Genomic DNA, 14,935 nt, shown 5'->3' on the forward strand with positions numbered 1-14,935 from the left:
TACAATCCTTTCTGGAGGCTCTAGAAGAAACTTCATTGTCTTCTTCTTTTTAGTTTTTAAATGCTACCCACATTTCTTAGCTCACAATCTCCTTCCTCCATCCTCAAAGCCAGCATTGATACATCTAGTTCTCACATCACATCACTTGAACCTCGTATTCTGCTTCCTTCTTCCATTTTTAATAATTGTTGTGATTGAATTGAGTCCACCTTGAAATCATCCCCATCTCAAGGTCCTTAACTTAGCCACACCTACATAGTTTCTTTGCCATGTAAGGTAGCATACATATTCACAGGTTCGTATTAGGACATGAACATTTTGGGGGGTCGTTTTCCTGCTTACCATACTTTTACCCGAGAAAACAGAAAATCATCTTATTCTTTTTTTCCATTCCTTGTGTTTCCAAATGCTATCCAAAAATTTACTTTTTTATACTCTGAGATAAAAAATATATATTTTGATAATTTTTGACTTCTCAGACTTTAAAATATAGCAGCGATTATCACCGAGGCATATGTTGAATGATTTTTTTTAAATCTCTCAATTATACCATTCAACAAATATAAAATTTAGTAAACATGCATATTTAAATTCAAAGTGCAAAACTGCTTTTCCCCAAAACAGGGAGAGATTATAACTGTATGTTTATTTTCTTTAGAAATTATTTTCTAATTCTTGTATTTCACTGTAAATAGTTAAGAGTAAAATATAACATTTTCACAATTTAAAGTTTTTTGCTAAAAAGATACGTTTTCAAAATGAAAGCAAGTCCAATTGTAAACCTTTTGACCTTGACTTAACAAAAAGTATCTTTTGGTGTTTCAATTTCTATCTATAAACAATGACCAAAGCAGTAATTATCTTTGACAGAGTCATGGAGTTTTGTTAATTGAGGTTTGTGAAGACATGTTCCTTATAAGAGGGTATGTCATTATCCCTTTATAACATGCTCATTTCAAATGGACATATGTCATACCAGTTATACTCTTATGATGATGGTATGAACAAAAATAGATATTTAATCGATATCAAGAGATAGGGTATTAGAGACTCCTTTTTTACATGCAAACATTATTGAGTCCAGTAACTATATATGGAAATATATGTCACCAAGGAATTATGTTGAGTCCATTTTTCTCAGTAAAATTTCCAGGAAACAATTCATAGCCCTGAGAGATATAATGGGAATATAATTATTAAGTTAGAGAATAATCACAAACAAAGTGACATACTCAATGCAAAACTGATAATGATCTCCTAAAAAGTTAAACAAAGCATTTCATTCTAATTAATTAAACAATAATAATACCCTCAAGAAGGGAAAAGAGGGACACAGACACATTGCATTCCTGTTTGCAAAAAGAGCCAACCCAAACATCGCCCATGAGATTTCTTAATGACACAGGGAAATGGCTAAAACCACAGTAAAAATAGAAAATGCCTTTAGTAGTTTCCATTATAAACTTTTCATCTCATGGAGAAACTAGACAAAGCAAATTGGATAATTGTATGACCCTAATTGCTTCCTTTGTTTATGTTTGTCTTTCTTTTTATAACCTTCTCCTCTTGGTTAATGGCTCTAATCTCTGCACTAGTTTCTTAAATGAGAGCTAAGTGAAGTAAAAGAGAAAACCAAATTGTGTGTGTAGCACAATTTATTTTGATGGCCCTGTAGATGAAATTTCTAGATGAGATTAGACAGGAATAACTGGTCGGATGAGGAAGGGGAAAAGACCCCATTTAACATTCAATTTTTGTTACTAGTTCTCCCAGCACAATTTCAAAATTCAGCCACAGGTAAACCCAAATATTTAATAAATACAGTGAATCAGACATTTGAAAAGCTATTACAAAGGTCAAAAGAAAAAAGTATCAAGCTCGACTCAAACTACAATAATTAGGAGATACACAAAACAAAAAGATCTGAAGTATGACATCAGTAACATAAAGCATGGAGGAGGAAGGAGTAAAAATGTAGTCCTTATAGAACATATTTGAACTTAAATGCCCTTCAGCTTAAAATAGACTGCTATAAATATAGAATGATATATATAACCCTCATGGTAACCATAAACCAAAAATCTACAAAGATACACAAAAAACAAAGAAAAAGGAACCTAAACAAAGCACTAAAAACACAGCAAACCACAGATAAAGAGAGGAGAATTATAAAACAACCAAAAACAAGCCTTTCATCTAAGTTCAGGAGCAAGAAAAGGATTCCCACTATAACCACTTCTATTCAACATAGTATTGGAAGTCTTAGCCACAGTAATTAGACACGATAAAGATAAAAGGCACCCAAATACAGAAAAGAAGTAAAACTCTCATTATTTGAAGATGACATGATACTATACATAGAAAACCATAAAGACACCAACAAAAAACTATTAGAACTAATAAATAAATTCAGTAAAGTTGTAGGATACAGAATCAATATTCAAAAATCTGTTGTGTTTCTGTACACCAATAATGAATGATCAGAAGGAGAAATTAAAAGGACCTAAATAGACATTTCTCCAAAGAGGACATGCAGATGACCAAAAGATATATGAAAAGATACTCAACATCACTAATCATCAGGGAAATGTAAATTAAAGTCACAATGAGATGTCATTTCACACCTATCAGAATGGCTGTCATCAATAAATCAATAAACACCAAATATGGGTGAGGATGTGGAGCAATGGGAACAGTTGGTGGAACTCTTAATTATTATAGCCACTATGGAAAATAATATAGAGATTTCTCAAAAAGAATGAAAATAGAGCTGCCATAAGACCTAGCAATTCCACTTCTGGGTAACTATCTGAAGACAACAAAAAAATTAATTTAAAAAGCTATATGCACCCATATGTTCTTTGCAGCATTACTAGTAGTAGCCAAGATATGGAAGCAACGTAGATGTCCATCAATAGATGACTGGATAGAGAAGATGTGGTACATATATACAATGGAATATTACTCAGCCATTTAAAAAACTGAAATCCTACCATTTGCAATGGCATGGATGGACTTAGAGGTTATTATGCTGAGTGAAATAAGTCAGAGAAAGATGAATATCATATGATTTCATTTATATGAGGAATCTAAAAAAACCCAAAACAATTGAATAAATGAAACAAAATTGAAACAAATCTATGGATATAGAAAACAAGCTGATGGTTGCCAAAAGGGAGAGGGGTAGGTGGATGGGAATAAAAAAAAATGTTAAAAAATAAATAATGACATAGGAATTTAATATTCAACATCATCCTTTAAAAAGCATATGAATAAACTTCTTCAACAGTTAAATATAATCTAATTAATCAATATGATCTTTTATAAAGTAGATTTAAAATACTACATATAACATAGTCTCAGCCACAGCAATAAGACAAACTAATAAGACTTGAAACTAATAATAAAATAAAATTAAGAAAATACTATATATGATATGTCTATCATTGGAAAACTACTTATGAATTTTTTACCCCTGCACTAATGTATTTGTTATTGATATCCCAAGATTCAACATTTTATGGTTTATTTATTATTTATGCCGTATTGTTTCTTTAATACAATATGTACATTCTAATTTTTTGCTCTCATAGTTCACCCTTTCTAAATGTCTTTTCATGTTCTCTTCAAGAAGTCACATTCTAGTCTTCCTACAAAACCCGGCTCACCATTTTCTTACAATGTGAAATCTCACTAAATATGCATCCTATGATGGTGTCTCCCTTCTCAACACTCACATAAAACCTATCATTGGGTTGAGCCTATGTTTCTAGTTATTTGTGTGTGTGTGTGTGTGTGTGTGTGTGTGTGTGTATTTATCTCTTATCTTTCTAAGTAGGTGCTAAAAAGAAACTTAGAGTCAGGGATTGTTTTTTATATGTCCTTATTTTGGACTTTGCCAATTTCTGTAGTGCAGGATTTAGGTTGTTTTTATTTTGTCAGAATTCTTGGTTGCAATTTAAGAAACCCAACTCACACACTAATTCAAGTAATGAAGAAGGCCAAGGCATGGATCTGGATGAGTATTTAGTTATGCTGGGGATCAGGTACCCAAATTTATTACCAGATTTTTGTCCTTCTCTACATATTGTCTTAGCTTTTATTTTATTATTTTTTTGGTTTTGCTTTCAGGTAGAGGATCCCGAAATTATTCCCTCTGGCAATAGAGGGCGAGCTTCCCTCTCTTAATAGATCCAGAGAAAGCCTTACTGCTGATGCTCTTTGGCTTTGTTGGACTGTTTTCGGTCATGTGCCGGCCTGAATTATGTGGCTATTTCTTGAACCAGGGAGGTGGATCCGTTGTCTTCTCCCTCCTATAATATGTGCACTAAAATTGGAAAAGGGGTGGTTTTCCAAAGGAAAGGTAGGCTTTTGTTCCAGCAGAGTGGGAAATAGATTCTGACACAGGAAAAAGTAATATGCTCTTGGGAATTTCAGTAAATGCTAATTGATAAACTAAACTTCCTTCTAGGAAAGAAGTCAGATTTGTATTGATTCTGTACCATTTTTCGACTTTATCTAAAATATTTTATCATTAGAATAGTGCCATGTATTCTTTGAACACTTCATGGTCACTGCTGGAGATGGATGCAAAGGTGATACGATTGATGTATGACTTTAGCTCTTAACTGATTTATCACCAGGGCTGAAAGGCTGTTACTCTCTCCAAAATGGATTAATAACTGTGCTTAGATGTTTGAACCTTTAAATGGGTCCTCGAAGTTCTTTTGTGGAAGAGTGAACAGAACAGTAATGAAATTTCTCACAGTGGATTGTGATGATAAAACTAAGTAGCATTATCAACCAATTAAACTAGTAGTTGTGTGACTGTTTGGATTCTCTCTCTGAGAGCTGTGTTGAATTCAGAAGTTGTTTGTAAAGCATAAAAATTGTAAGTTTTTGTGGCTGCCATTATTTCCAATATTAGTGGTCAGGACATGTACACTAAGTTGGATTATAGAGTTTTCATTTACTTATTTTGTGCATTGAGAAGTAAGGTCAGAGATATTTGAAGGACAAAAACAAGCCACATATTGAACAATTTGCCTGAAACCCAGCCAGTGACGATTTTAATGAAAATTGCAAACAGTGAACAAAGAGTATTAGGAAGATTGATTTTCATGAGAAATGGATGTTGCACAGGCAAAACCAAGATGTCTATTGGGATGTTCAATAAATATCTGTTGATTGATCCATTTAACATCCCTATAGGACAGAAGTCAGATTTGTGTGGATTCTGTACTGTAACTTACCTTCATCTCAAACTTTATAACTAGACAGTATATTAATATGTTTGGATAAAAGCATAGATAATCTTTTATCATGTGAATTTTATTTAGTGTTGAATATGCCTTTCTTATCTAGTTAGGTTTATTTGTGTGTTAGAAACAGCAAATCAAGCATAAATGGAATAGCATATTCTTTAGCAATCACAACTAATATTTATTTTATTCAAAAATATTTACTGAACACTGCCTAATTTTATTTTTAATTTTTACTTTTTAGAACTGGAAGATAAGCAGAAATCTACAGCTGGTACCTCTTCGAATATTAATTTGTTCTTACAAATGTTTTAGTCAACGTGGCCCTAACCTGTTTGGAATTGCTCAAGTGTAGAGCAAGTGAGAAGCTCATTTAGAGCCTCATATGACTTTCACTGTCAACTCTACATACACAGATTATGCCCTAATTAAGATACCATGCTGTGTCTCTTCTCTTTGTTAACACATTATGCAAAAGAAGAAAAATAATTTACTTGTAAAGATCCCAATTTAAGCATTACAATCTATCTTTAGATTCTTTAGACTCTAGATGAGCTGTTTCTTCGACTTAGAAACAAAATAATAAATGGAAAAATAAAAATCTGTGTCGAAAGTGAATGTTATTTTTTCTGTCATTTTTTGACCACTACCCCCTTCTCTAGTTTTAAGAGACTTTGATGGAGACATGTATTTTTTTAATGTATGTTTTATAGTTAAACAAACAAGAACCACTTTTTAGTGCTACACAGTTGTATTACATTTGTATAATTTCAGTTGAGCTCTTTTTTTTTAAAGAGACACTAACACCTTATTAACTAAGAAGAAAACTTCATTCCACTTAAAAAGGATTAGGAGGCTAGAAACCCAGCTTGGTTACTCCTAACATCACTTTGTTCCTGCTTTTAAAGTTTTAATTTTTTTTTCTTTCAAAAATGAAACTGACGGAAGGCAGAGCAGTAGCGCTGAAATGAGAATTTGGCTTTTTTTTTTTTTCATTGAACGACAACAGAAAAGTGAGAAAAAAGAATTAGACAAATATATAATATAGATTGCATAGATCAGTGGGCTTTGGAAGTTTTTCCAGCAGCATCCAGATCACTTATAAATTGTTAGAAATGCAAATTATCTGGCCCCACCCCAGACTATTGAATCAAAAATGGAGGAGTGTGTGGCCTAAAAATTTGTTTAAAAAATCTCAACGTCAGAAACATGGCAAAGTGAGAGATGTCCCTAGATCTCTCCCTGAAACAACAATGACCTGAAAATCTAAAACTCAACAAAAAACACCTAACCTGTACAACAGCACATCTGAGCGTGCGATCTGAGCATAAGAGAAACCACAGGTCAGAACCCCCAGGAGTCGAGGCAGTAGACTGGGAGAAACAAAGAAGCTGCCTATCACAGCCAGAGCTCCCTGCAGGACAAAGGGGATAGGTGAAGATGCAGTGGGTTCCCTGAACAGCCATGCTTGAAAGATTTGTGAACCCCATGCAGAGGCAGTGCCCAGATATCAGGGAAGAATGCAGAAAAGAAGGGATGGCAGAGAAGCAACAGTTGATTAATTACCAGCCGCAGTTTCAAAGTGGAGGTTGAGCCACATCCCCTATCCCCCAACTCACAAGACCACTCCCACCATATCTTCCCAGACCGAACACCGTGGATCCCCAGAGAAATTTGAGCAAAGGCTACCGAAACTGTCACTAACACTGACAGAGATTGAGACTGAGGGTAGTGAGTGGGATTGAATATCTATTAAAAAAAAAAGCAGTATTAAGACTTTGTATAAAGCAAGAATCGAAGAGGCTTAGATGCCACCTACTTGAAACCAAAAGAAAAATGCCTTCTCTGCAACAGACTAAAGAGAGACCTTTATATAATAAACTTTCCTTCTGGAAAAAAAAAAAAAGCAGAATACAGTTCTATTAATACCCATGTGGAGAAATAGTCCATTAAACACCATGAACAACCAAAGGAACAAGTTGGCTCAGAAAGAGAAAAATTTCCAGAAACTAAACTTAAAGACATAAAAATATGTGACTTAAATGACAGAGAATTCAGGATGGTACTTCTGAAAAAAATTCAGTGAGATCCAAAACAATTCATATGAACAATTTCAAGAATTGAAAAACAGCTAGATCAGCAGAATGAGTTTTTTAGCTAGGAGATTGAAACCCTAAAAAAGAACCAAATGGAAATTCTGGAGATGAAGAACACGCTGAAAGAGATGAAAAATGAAATAGCAAGCTTGGGAAATAGATTTAACCAAATGGAGGAAAGCATCAGTGATATCGAAGACAGAAATCTAGAAATAAATCATAAGAAAGAAGAGAGAAACCAAAGAATAAAAAAATAATGAAAGAGAAATACAACTAGATGATACTATCAGGAGAGGAAACAAAAGAATAATGGGCATTGTTGAAGGCGAGGAAAAGGAGCAGGGACTAGAAAGCACTTTCAGACAAATAGTGGATGAGAATTTCCCAAATCTAAGGAATGAGCTGGAGCTTGAAATTCAAGAAGTCAACAGAATACCCAATTATCTCAACCCAATAAGACTTTCTTCAAAACACATTGTATTAAAATTATCAAAAATCAACGACAAAGACAGAATTCTCAGGGCAGCCAGGGAGAAGAAAATGGTAACCTATAAAAGAAAATCCATTAGATTATCATTGGACTCTTCAGCACAAACTTTACAAGCCAGAAAGAGTAAACTACTTGCCAAGAATAATGTATCCAGGTAAGCTCTCTTTTAGATATGAAGGAGAAATAAAGATCCATCCAGACATACAAAAATTGAGAGACTTCTTCAATACAAGGCCTGCATTACAGGAAATACTGAAAAGGTTCAGCTCACCTAAAACAAAATGACAAAAAAATATATAACTATGAGAAAGGTAACTAGCAGGAAGATAGAAGCAGAGGAGTGCAAACTTATTAAGAATAGGGCATTAAATTTTAAACAATAAGAAGAGATTTGCTATAGCGAGATAGTAATGAACATTCAACAAACATTGGGATTAACTTAGACAACAATAACTGAGAAGGGGAGGATTTAAAGATCCAAATTCACAAAGGGAGATGGAGATAAGGCACATGCAGAAGAAAATGGTCTACTATATACATGTAACTATCCTTCACATATTTTTAATGATAGCCACATGCCAAAGATTCAGAACTGAAGTATATAGCATAAAGAAAGAAAGACCAGAGGGAAAATCCACAAATCCAACCAAAAAACAAAAAAAACCAAAAAATAGACACACAAGAACAAGGAAACAATGGAAATGCCAAGCAGGAGTAGTGGTACTAATATAGGAAGAAATAGACTTCAAAATAAAAAAGATTAAGAAAGATACTGAGGGACACTTCATAATGATAAAGGGAATCATGCACCAAGAAGACATAATACTTATTAATATCTGTGCTTGCAACAAGGAGAATTTCTATAATGACCCTAGTTACTATGAGTTCAAACGTATTCTCTGGTATTTATATTTGTATATTTCCTTTGTCTACACGATTCAAGATGGATTTTCTTCATTTAATTGTTCAATATTTAACAACCTCCAAAATGGTGTTAGTTGAATACAGTGGGTAAAGAATTGATAGATCTTGCTAAGAGCACTGATATTATTTTTCTATAATTAAAGCAATATGTCATAAAGGATATTTGCTTTCTTTTGAACTTTATGTTAAAAAATATTTTCTTTATGCTAGTATTTATTAATGGAGATTACTGAGGTTTTAAATTAAGGTAAATTTAATTATTTTTCACTTGATGAAGCTTCAAAAAACTCCAAAGTAACACTTGAAACTCTCATTTCTATTTCTTCATAAAATATCTCTTTACGTGTTTCTTTCTGTCTAGGTTATTTGCCAACTGCAGCATTGAGAAAATAATGGCTGAAAGTCACTTGCACTTGCTAAATATTTGTTTTGCTTCTTGGTGCAGAGAAAATCCCTGGGCAGCTCAATCCGCAAATCTGCTACTGGAAATTTGGGAGCCTCTGCAGGCCACAGGGCTCCAAATCACATAAAGGCTCTTGACTTGCTGGGACCTTGAGACTCATAGACCAGCCACAGCATACTAGGTTTAATGAGGGGACTTTTAAGTAATTTTCATCCCTCTAATGTAGGTATCCTGAGGGGCCAGAAAAGTCACCTGAGGTGGAAGGTAATTCAGGATGCATGCCATGTTTCCAAGTACAGGGTTGGAGTGAGTAAAGATGTTTAATAGGGCAACACTATAAGTAAATGGGGCAGGAGGTTGCTGGTGGGTGAGTGAGCTACAAAAGTTAAGAAGCAAGGCTGCTTCAGAATATGGAATGGGAAAAACAAAGGATCTATAATCTGATCAAGTCAGGCTTTCCAAGGGCAGTTGAAAGATCTGGCACATTCAAAGGCAAGTGCTTGGGTCTTAAGAGGAGAGATGGACATAGTTAGTATCTACAGACTGTAGATGAGGAACTGGTCAGTGTTAATTAACCTTGAATTATGACTCACAGACAGATAGCAAGGAGCAGGCACTGTGTGGGGCAGGGTCTTTGCAAGCGCGAGCTCATGGGGAATCTCTATCTTTTTTTCCCTTAAGTAAGTTGCTAAAAACTGGGAAAGAGGGAAAAGGTGGGTATATTGAAGGATGGGGAAACTGGATGCAGGGGGAAGAGGATCATAAATAACCATGATTCTCCTAGTAAAATTAGAAATAAAAACCTCTATTCCATTGAATTATAATCCAAACCTTAGATTTCTGTCTGGCATAAATCAGGGGTTACATTATCTTCTAAATAGAAGGCAGAGGCATTTAAAATGCTTTAAAACTTAACATTTAAAATCTCAGTGAAGTAAAATTGGCTTGAAAGGAAAAAGTACTTAAATTATCCATGTTTCACTAAGAGTTCCATTTTATATTTATGATTTATCAAACAAATATTTTTTGATACCATAGACAGGGGAGACATTTTCTAAATTTAAGAATAAACGAGGCCTCAAAGAGCTTCTATGTGTTCCTAACACAATTAGCAGAGAGGAATTCTTTTAAAATTAATCAGATTAAGCCCTTCTCTCACCAATCTCGCTTTTTCATTACTCTTTTCCCCATTTGATTGCTCTTCCCTCAGATTTGCCCGCTATTCTTTCCCCCATATCCTACAGGAAATGCTTCCCTGGCCATAATATTTAAAATTGTGAGTTCCACTTTCAATGCACTAAACCCCTTCTCTTCTGTGTCTCCCATATCTTCTCACCTCCTATTTTACTCTATAATTTACTTATTAATTTTATTTATTATCTGTTTCCCTCCCCTATAACATAAGTTCCATGAGAGCAGGGCAGAAATTTTTTTTCCTAACATTTTATTATAAAAATTCTCAAACATACAGAAAAGTTAGAAGAATTTTATAGTGAATACTCATATACTCATTATCTAGATTTTACAGTTAACATTTTACTATATTTGCTTTATTAATATCTATTCATTCCTCTATTCAGCCAGTAATCCATATTAATTTTGATATATTTTGAAGTTGCAGACATCAGTGTACTTCCCTTCTAATATTTCAGCATATGTGTCACTAACAAGTATTCAATACCATTTCTCTTTTTATTCTTCTGAGGTAAAATTTACATGCACACATTTACATGACTTCAGCAAATGCATTCAGTATCAAAATAGAAAGTTTCACCAACAATCCAGAAAGTTCTTGTATGTCCCTTCCTTATAGGGTCGCCAAATTTCACAGACATACAGGATGCAAAGTTAAATTTGAATTTCAGTGAAACAATGAATACATTTTTAGTATAATGTTTTGAATATTTCATAAGGCATAGTAAAAAAAAAAACTTTGTTGTTCATCTGAAATTTAAATTTAACTGGGAATCCTGTATTTGATCTAGCAACCCTACTTTGCAAACATTTCCTGCCCCCTCCCTTCAGAAGCAACCATTGTTCCAATTTTTTCTATCAGAGATTTTACCTTTTTGAAACTTTATAAAATACATTCTTTTCTGTGTGGCTTTATTCACTCAGCATAATGCTTTTGAGATTCATTTATATCACTGCATATATCACAAGTTTTTTCCTTTTTATTGCTGAATAATATTCCATAATATAACTGTCATACTGTTCATTCATCTATTCTCCATCTTGGGTTTTTTTTTCCAGTTTCTGTTATGAATAAGCTGCTACTAACCAAAGCATACTTAGCAATATTCAATGGCTATCAGTTAAACTAGTTCTAGACAAATCCAAACTCCTTACCACGCTTCACAGGCACCTAATACTCTAGCTTATCTTACATCGTCTCTGTTCTCACATCTTGCCACTTTTTTCTTTAGCTCTCTAGTCATATTCCTTTCAGTGCTGTGAAGCTTCCACACTATATCCAAGTTGAGCCTTTTATATGCAATGCCCTGCAGATGGAACACTACTTGTTCCTACTGGTTGCCTGACACATTTTGCTCATGTTTTTCTACTTACCGAAGTGACTCTAGGCAAATTTCCTAACCTCTCTGAAGCTATATATGTAACCCTCTATATGTCATAGAATAATAATAGTTCCCTTTTTGGGGGCTTATTATGAGAATTAAATGAATTAACATATGGAAAGCACCTATCCTGGCACTGCTGTAAGTGTTCAGTCAATGTTTGTAGCTGATGTTGTGGAGAACCTTGGATTTCTAGAAGCTTATTATGCTTTATGTATACTGCATACTAAAGAGCAGGGAAAAATTGAAGGTAACAGCAGCAGAGTGAAAGATTAATAAAGGGGGACAAAGCACACAAGAGGGAAAAGACCAAACTGGAGTTTATAGTAATAGTCCACATGAGCATACTCAGTGGGAACTGAGTCAATGACACCAGGAATTGAAAATGGGTGAAAGATTCAGAAGATATTTAATTTAGAGACAGAACTAACTGACTGACTGAATGTCATGAGCGAAAGAAAAGCTGCTGAAATAGATGTCTCTCACCTATTTGTATGAATGTTGATGCCAAGTACCAAGATAAGGAATTCTGGAAGAGGAGCTGGGTTTTGTGAAAAATGAGTTTGCTCTTAGACATGGTAACTTAAGGATGCTAACTAGACATCAGTGTAAAGGTCCAGCAGATCATTGGAAAGGAAAATATAATCAAAGGCATGGATTTTGATCAGGAATGAAATATATCCTTGTATCATCTGAAGATTATGTTTTTAATGAAACGAAAAGTGATGCTTTTATTGTTGTTCTACAAATCAAATCTTCTTAGACTCATCTTAGACTGGATTCTAACAAGTATACAATTTTGTGTATTCTGCATTACGGTCTCATGTAACAGATACAGGGATATATGAAGAAGGCTTTATTAGTGAGAGAAGGCCGAAGATACACATAATTAGCCTGTTTAAAAGTAAGAAGCAACACTGTTTGAAGGAAATCACTTAAGGTCTGGCTATGGCTGTGATAAAACGCCTTTCTTTTCTTCTTTTCTCATTTGTTTTCTTCTGAAAAATTAAGACTTTGGAGCTTTGAATCACAACGTACCAATTTCAGTTTAGGGTAGATTTATTTTATTTTATTTTAATTTTTATTTAATTTATTGTGGTGACATTTATTAATAAAATTATATAGGTTTCAAATGTACAATTCAATAATATATCACATGAATATTGCATTGTGTGTTCACCACCCAAAGTCAAGTTTTCTTCCATCATCATATATTTGACCCCCTTTACTTTTATCTACCTCTTTCCATACTCTTCCCTCTGGTAACCACTAAACTCTTTTCTGTGTCTATAAGTTTTTATTTATTTGTCTTGTTCATTTTTTGCTTTCAGTTTTATATCTCACATATGAGTGAAATCATATGATTCTCAACTTTTTATGACTTGTTTCACATGGTAATCTTGAGATCCATCCACGTTGTCCCACATGGCAATATTTCATCTTTTCTTGTGGCTGAGTAATATTCCATCATATATATGTACCACAACTTCTTTATACAATCATCTATTGAAGGGCACTTTGGTTGCTTCCCTGTTTTGGCCACCGTAAATAATGCTGCAATAAACATCAGATTACATCTATCTTTATGGATAAAGGTTTTCAATTTTGGGGGAGTAGATACCCAGAAGTGGGATTGCTGAGTTATATGGTAATTCTATTCTTAATTTTTTGAGGAAACTCCACACTGTTTTCCATAGTGGCTGCACCAATTTACATTCCCACCAGCATTATATGAGGGTTTCTTTTTCCCCATAACCTCTCCAACACTTACTACTTATCCTGTTGATGATAGCCATTCTAACAGGTGTGAGGTGGTATCTCATTGTGGTTTGGATTTGCATATCCCTAATAGCTAGTAAAGCTGAGCATCTTCTCATATGTCTCTTAGCCATCTGTATATCTTCTTGAGAGAAGTGTCTGTGTAGGTCCTCTGCCCATTTTTTTTTTGTTGTTGTTTGTTTACTATGTAGAGTTATTTTTAATAGGGCAAGTATGTATATTTTCTGTAACGTATTTCACTTGCAAGCATGACTGGTGAGGTTTATCCCTCTCTTTTTTCTACATGGGCCGCTCCCGGGGCATGGTTACAATATGCCACCACAGTGGGGCAAAACACCTTCCTTTCAGGCCGGGGGCAAAGCTTCAGTGTTGGGACCACCAACTGGGGTTTCCTCCTGCAGCTGCTTAACCTCTCGCTCCCAGCTTTTTCAGCACAGTTTCTTCCACTGCTCTCTCTTGGCAAAGTAATCAGGATATATTGCCTTCTCAGAAGGATGCCAGTAATCTCAGCACCACTCAGGAAACTTGTAACACTCTTATCTCTCATAGGAAGTGCCTCCAGGAGAGTCAGGGAAGTTGTATGGCTGAGGATACTGATTGTGCCAGAATACTTCCTCCACCTCCCTCAGCAGCTGGGTGGCCTTCACCGTATCCTTTCAGTCTTATGTTCTTCAAACCAGGCTCTTATCAAACAGGCAAAGTACCAATGTTTATCCCTGTGGATGCATCATGACTCCAGGTGGTGGAGAGCTCGCTTAGAAAACCCCAAAACCTTCTGCTATTGGGTCAGGTAGGCAGTGGGAGCCAACGGCGCCATGATGGCCTGCTCATCTTCAGCGGCCACGAGGGCTCCGCCTCTGCCCATTTATTAATTGAATTGTTTGTTTTCTTATTATTGAGTTATATGAGTTCTTTATATGTTTTGGAAATTAGCTCCTTATCGAAGGCATTGTTTGCAACATCTCTCATTCAGTTGGTTGCTTCTTTGTTTTGTTGATGGTTTCTTTTGCTGTGCAGAAGCTTTTTAGTTTGATATAGTCCCATTAATTTACTTTTGCTTTTACTTCCCTTGCCTTTGAAGCCAAATCTATAAAATCCTCTCTAAATTTAAGGTTCATGAGTTCAGTACCTTTTTTTTTTTTCTATGCAATTCATTGTTCCAGGTCTTATACTTAGGTCTTTGATCTATTTTAAATTGATTTTGGCGTATGATGATAGCAGTCTAGTTTTACTCTTTTGCATGTGGCTTTCCAAGTTCCCCAGCACCATTTATTGAAGAAGTTTCCTTTTCTCTAGTGTATATTTTGGATCCTTTGTTGAAAGTTATTTGCCCATGTATACATGGGCTCTCAATTCTGTTCCATTGGTCTGCCAATACTATGCTATTTTGATTATGTTGTTTCATA

The 14,935-nt window shown here is 34.7% G+C and overlaps 1 protein-coding gene and 1 pseudogene across 2 annotated transcripts in view; one reads left to right on the forward strand and one right to left on the reverse strand.

The window, feature by feature from the left end:
- LRRC69 (leucine rich repeat containing 69) overlaps positions 1-5,841 on the forward strand; it is a 93,988-nt gene extending 88,147 nt beyond the window's left edge. The window contains exon 8 of one of the 2 annotated variants that reach the window (XM_011384814.1): positions 5,506-5,841. In XM_011384814.1, the coding sequence (XP_011383116.1) occupies positions 5,506-5,616 (111 nt within the window). In that variant the 3' untranslated portion in view covers positions 5,617-5,841. The remainder of the gene's footprint in view (positions 1-5,505) is intronic. The other variant, XM_023525786.1, reaches the window with a different exon arrangement.
- A 7,967-nt stretch (positions 5,842-13,808) lies between these two features.
- On the reverse strand, positions 13,809-14,346 carry LOC105308802 (annotated as a pseudogene).
- Between the last annotated feature and the right edge of the window lie 589 nt (positions 14,347-14,935).

The sequence above is a fragment of the Pteropus vampyrus genome, unplaced genomic scaffold (assembly GCF_000151845.1).
Source record: "Pteropus vampyrus isolate Shadow unplaced genomic scaffold, Pvam_2.0 Scaffold627, whole genome shotgun sequence".
In the NCBI taxonomy this organism is placed as follows: domain Eukaryota; kingdom Metazoa; phylum Chordata; class Mammalia; order Chiroptera; family Pteropodidae; genus Pteropus; species Pteropus vampyrus.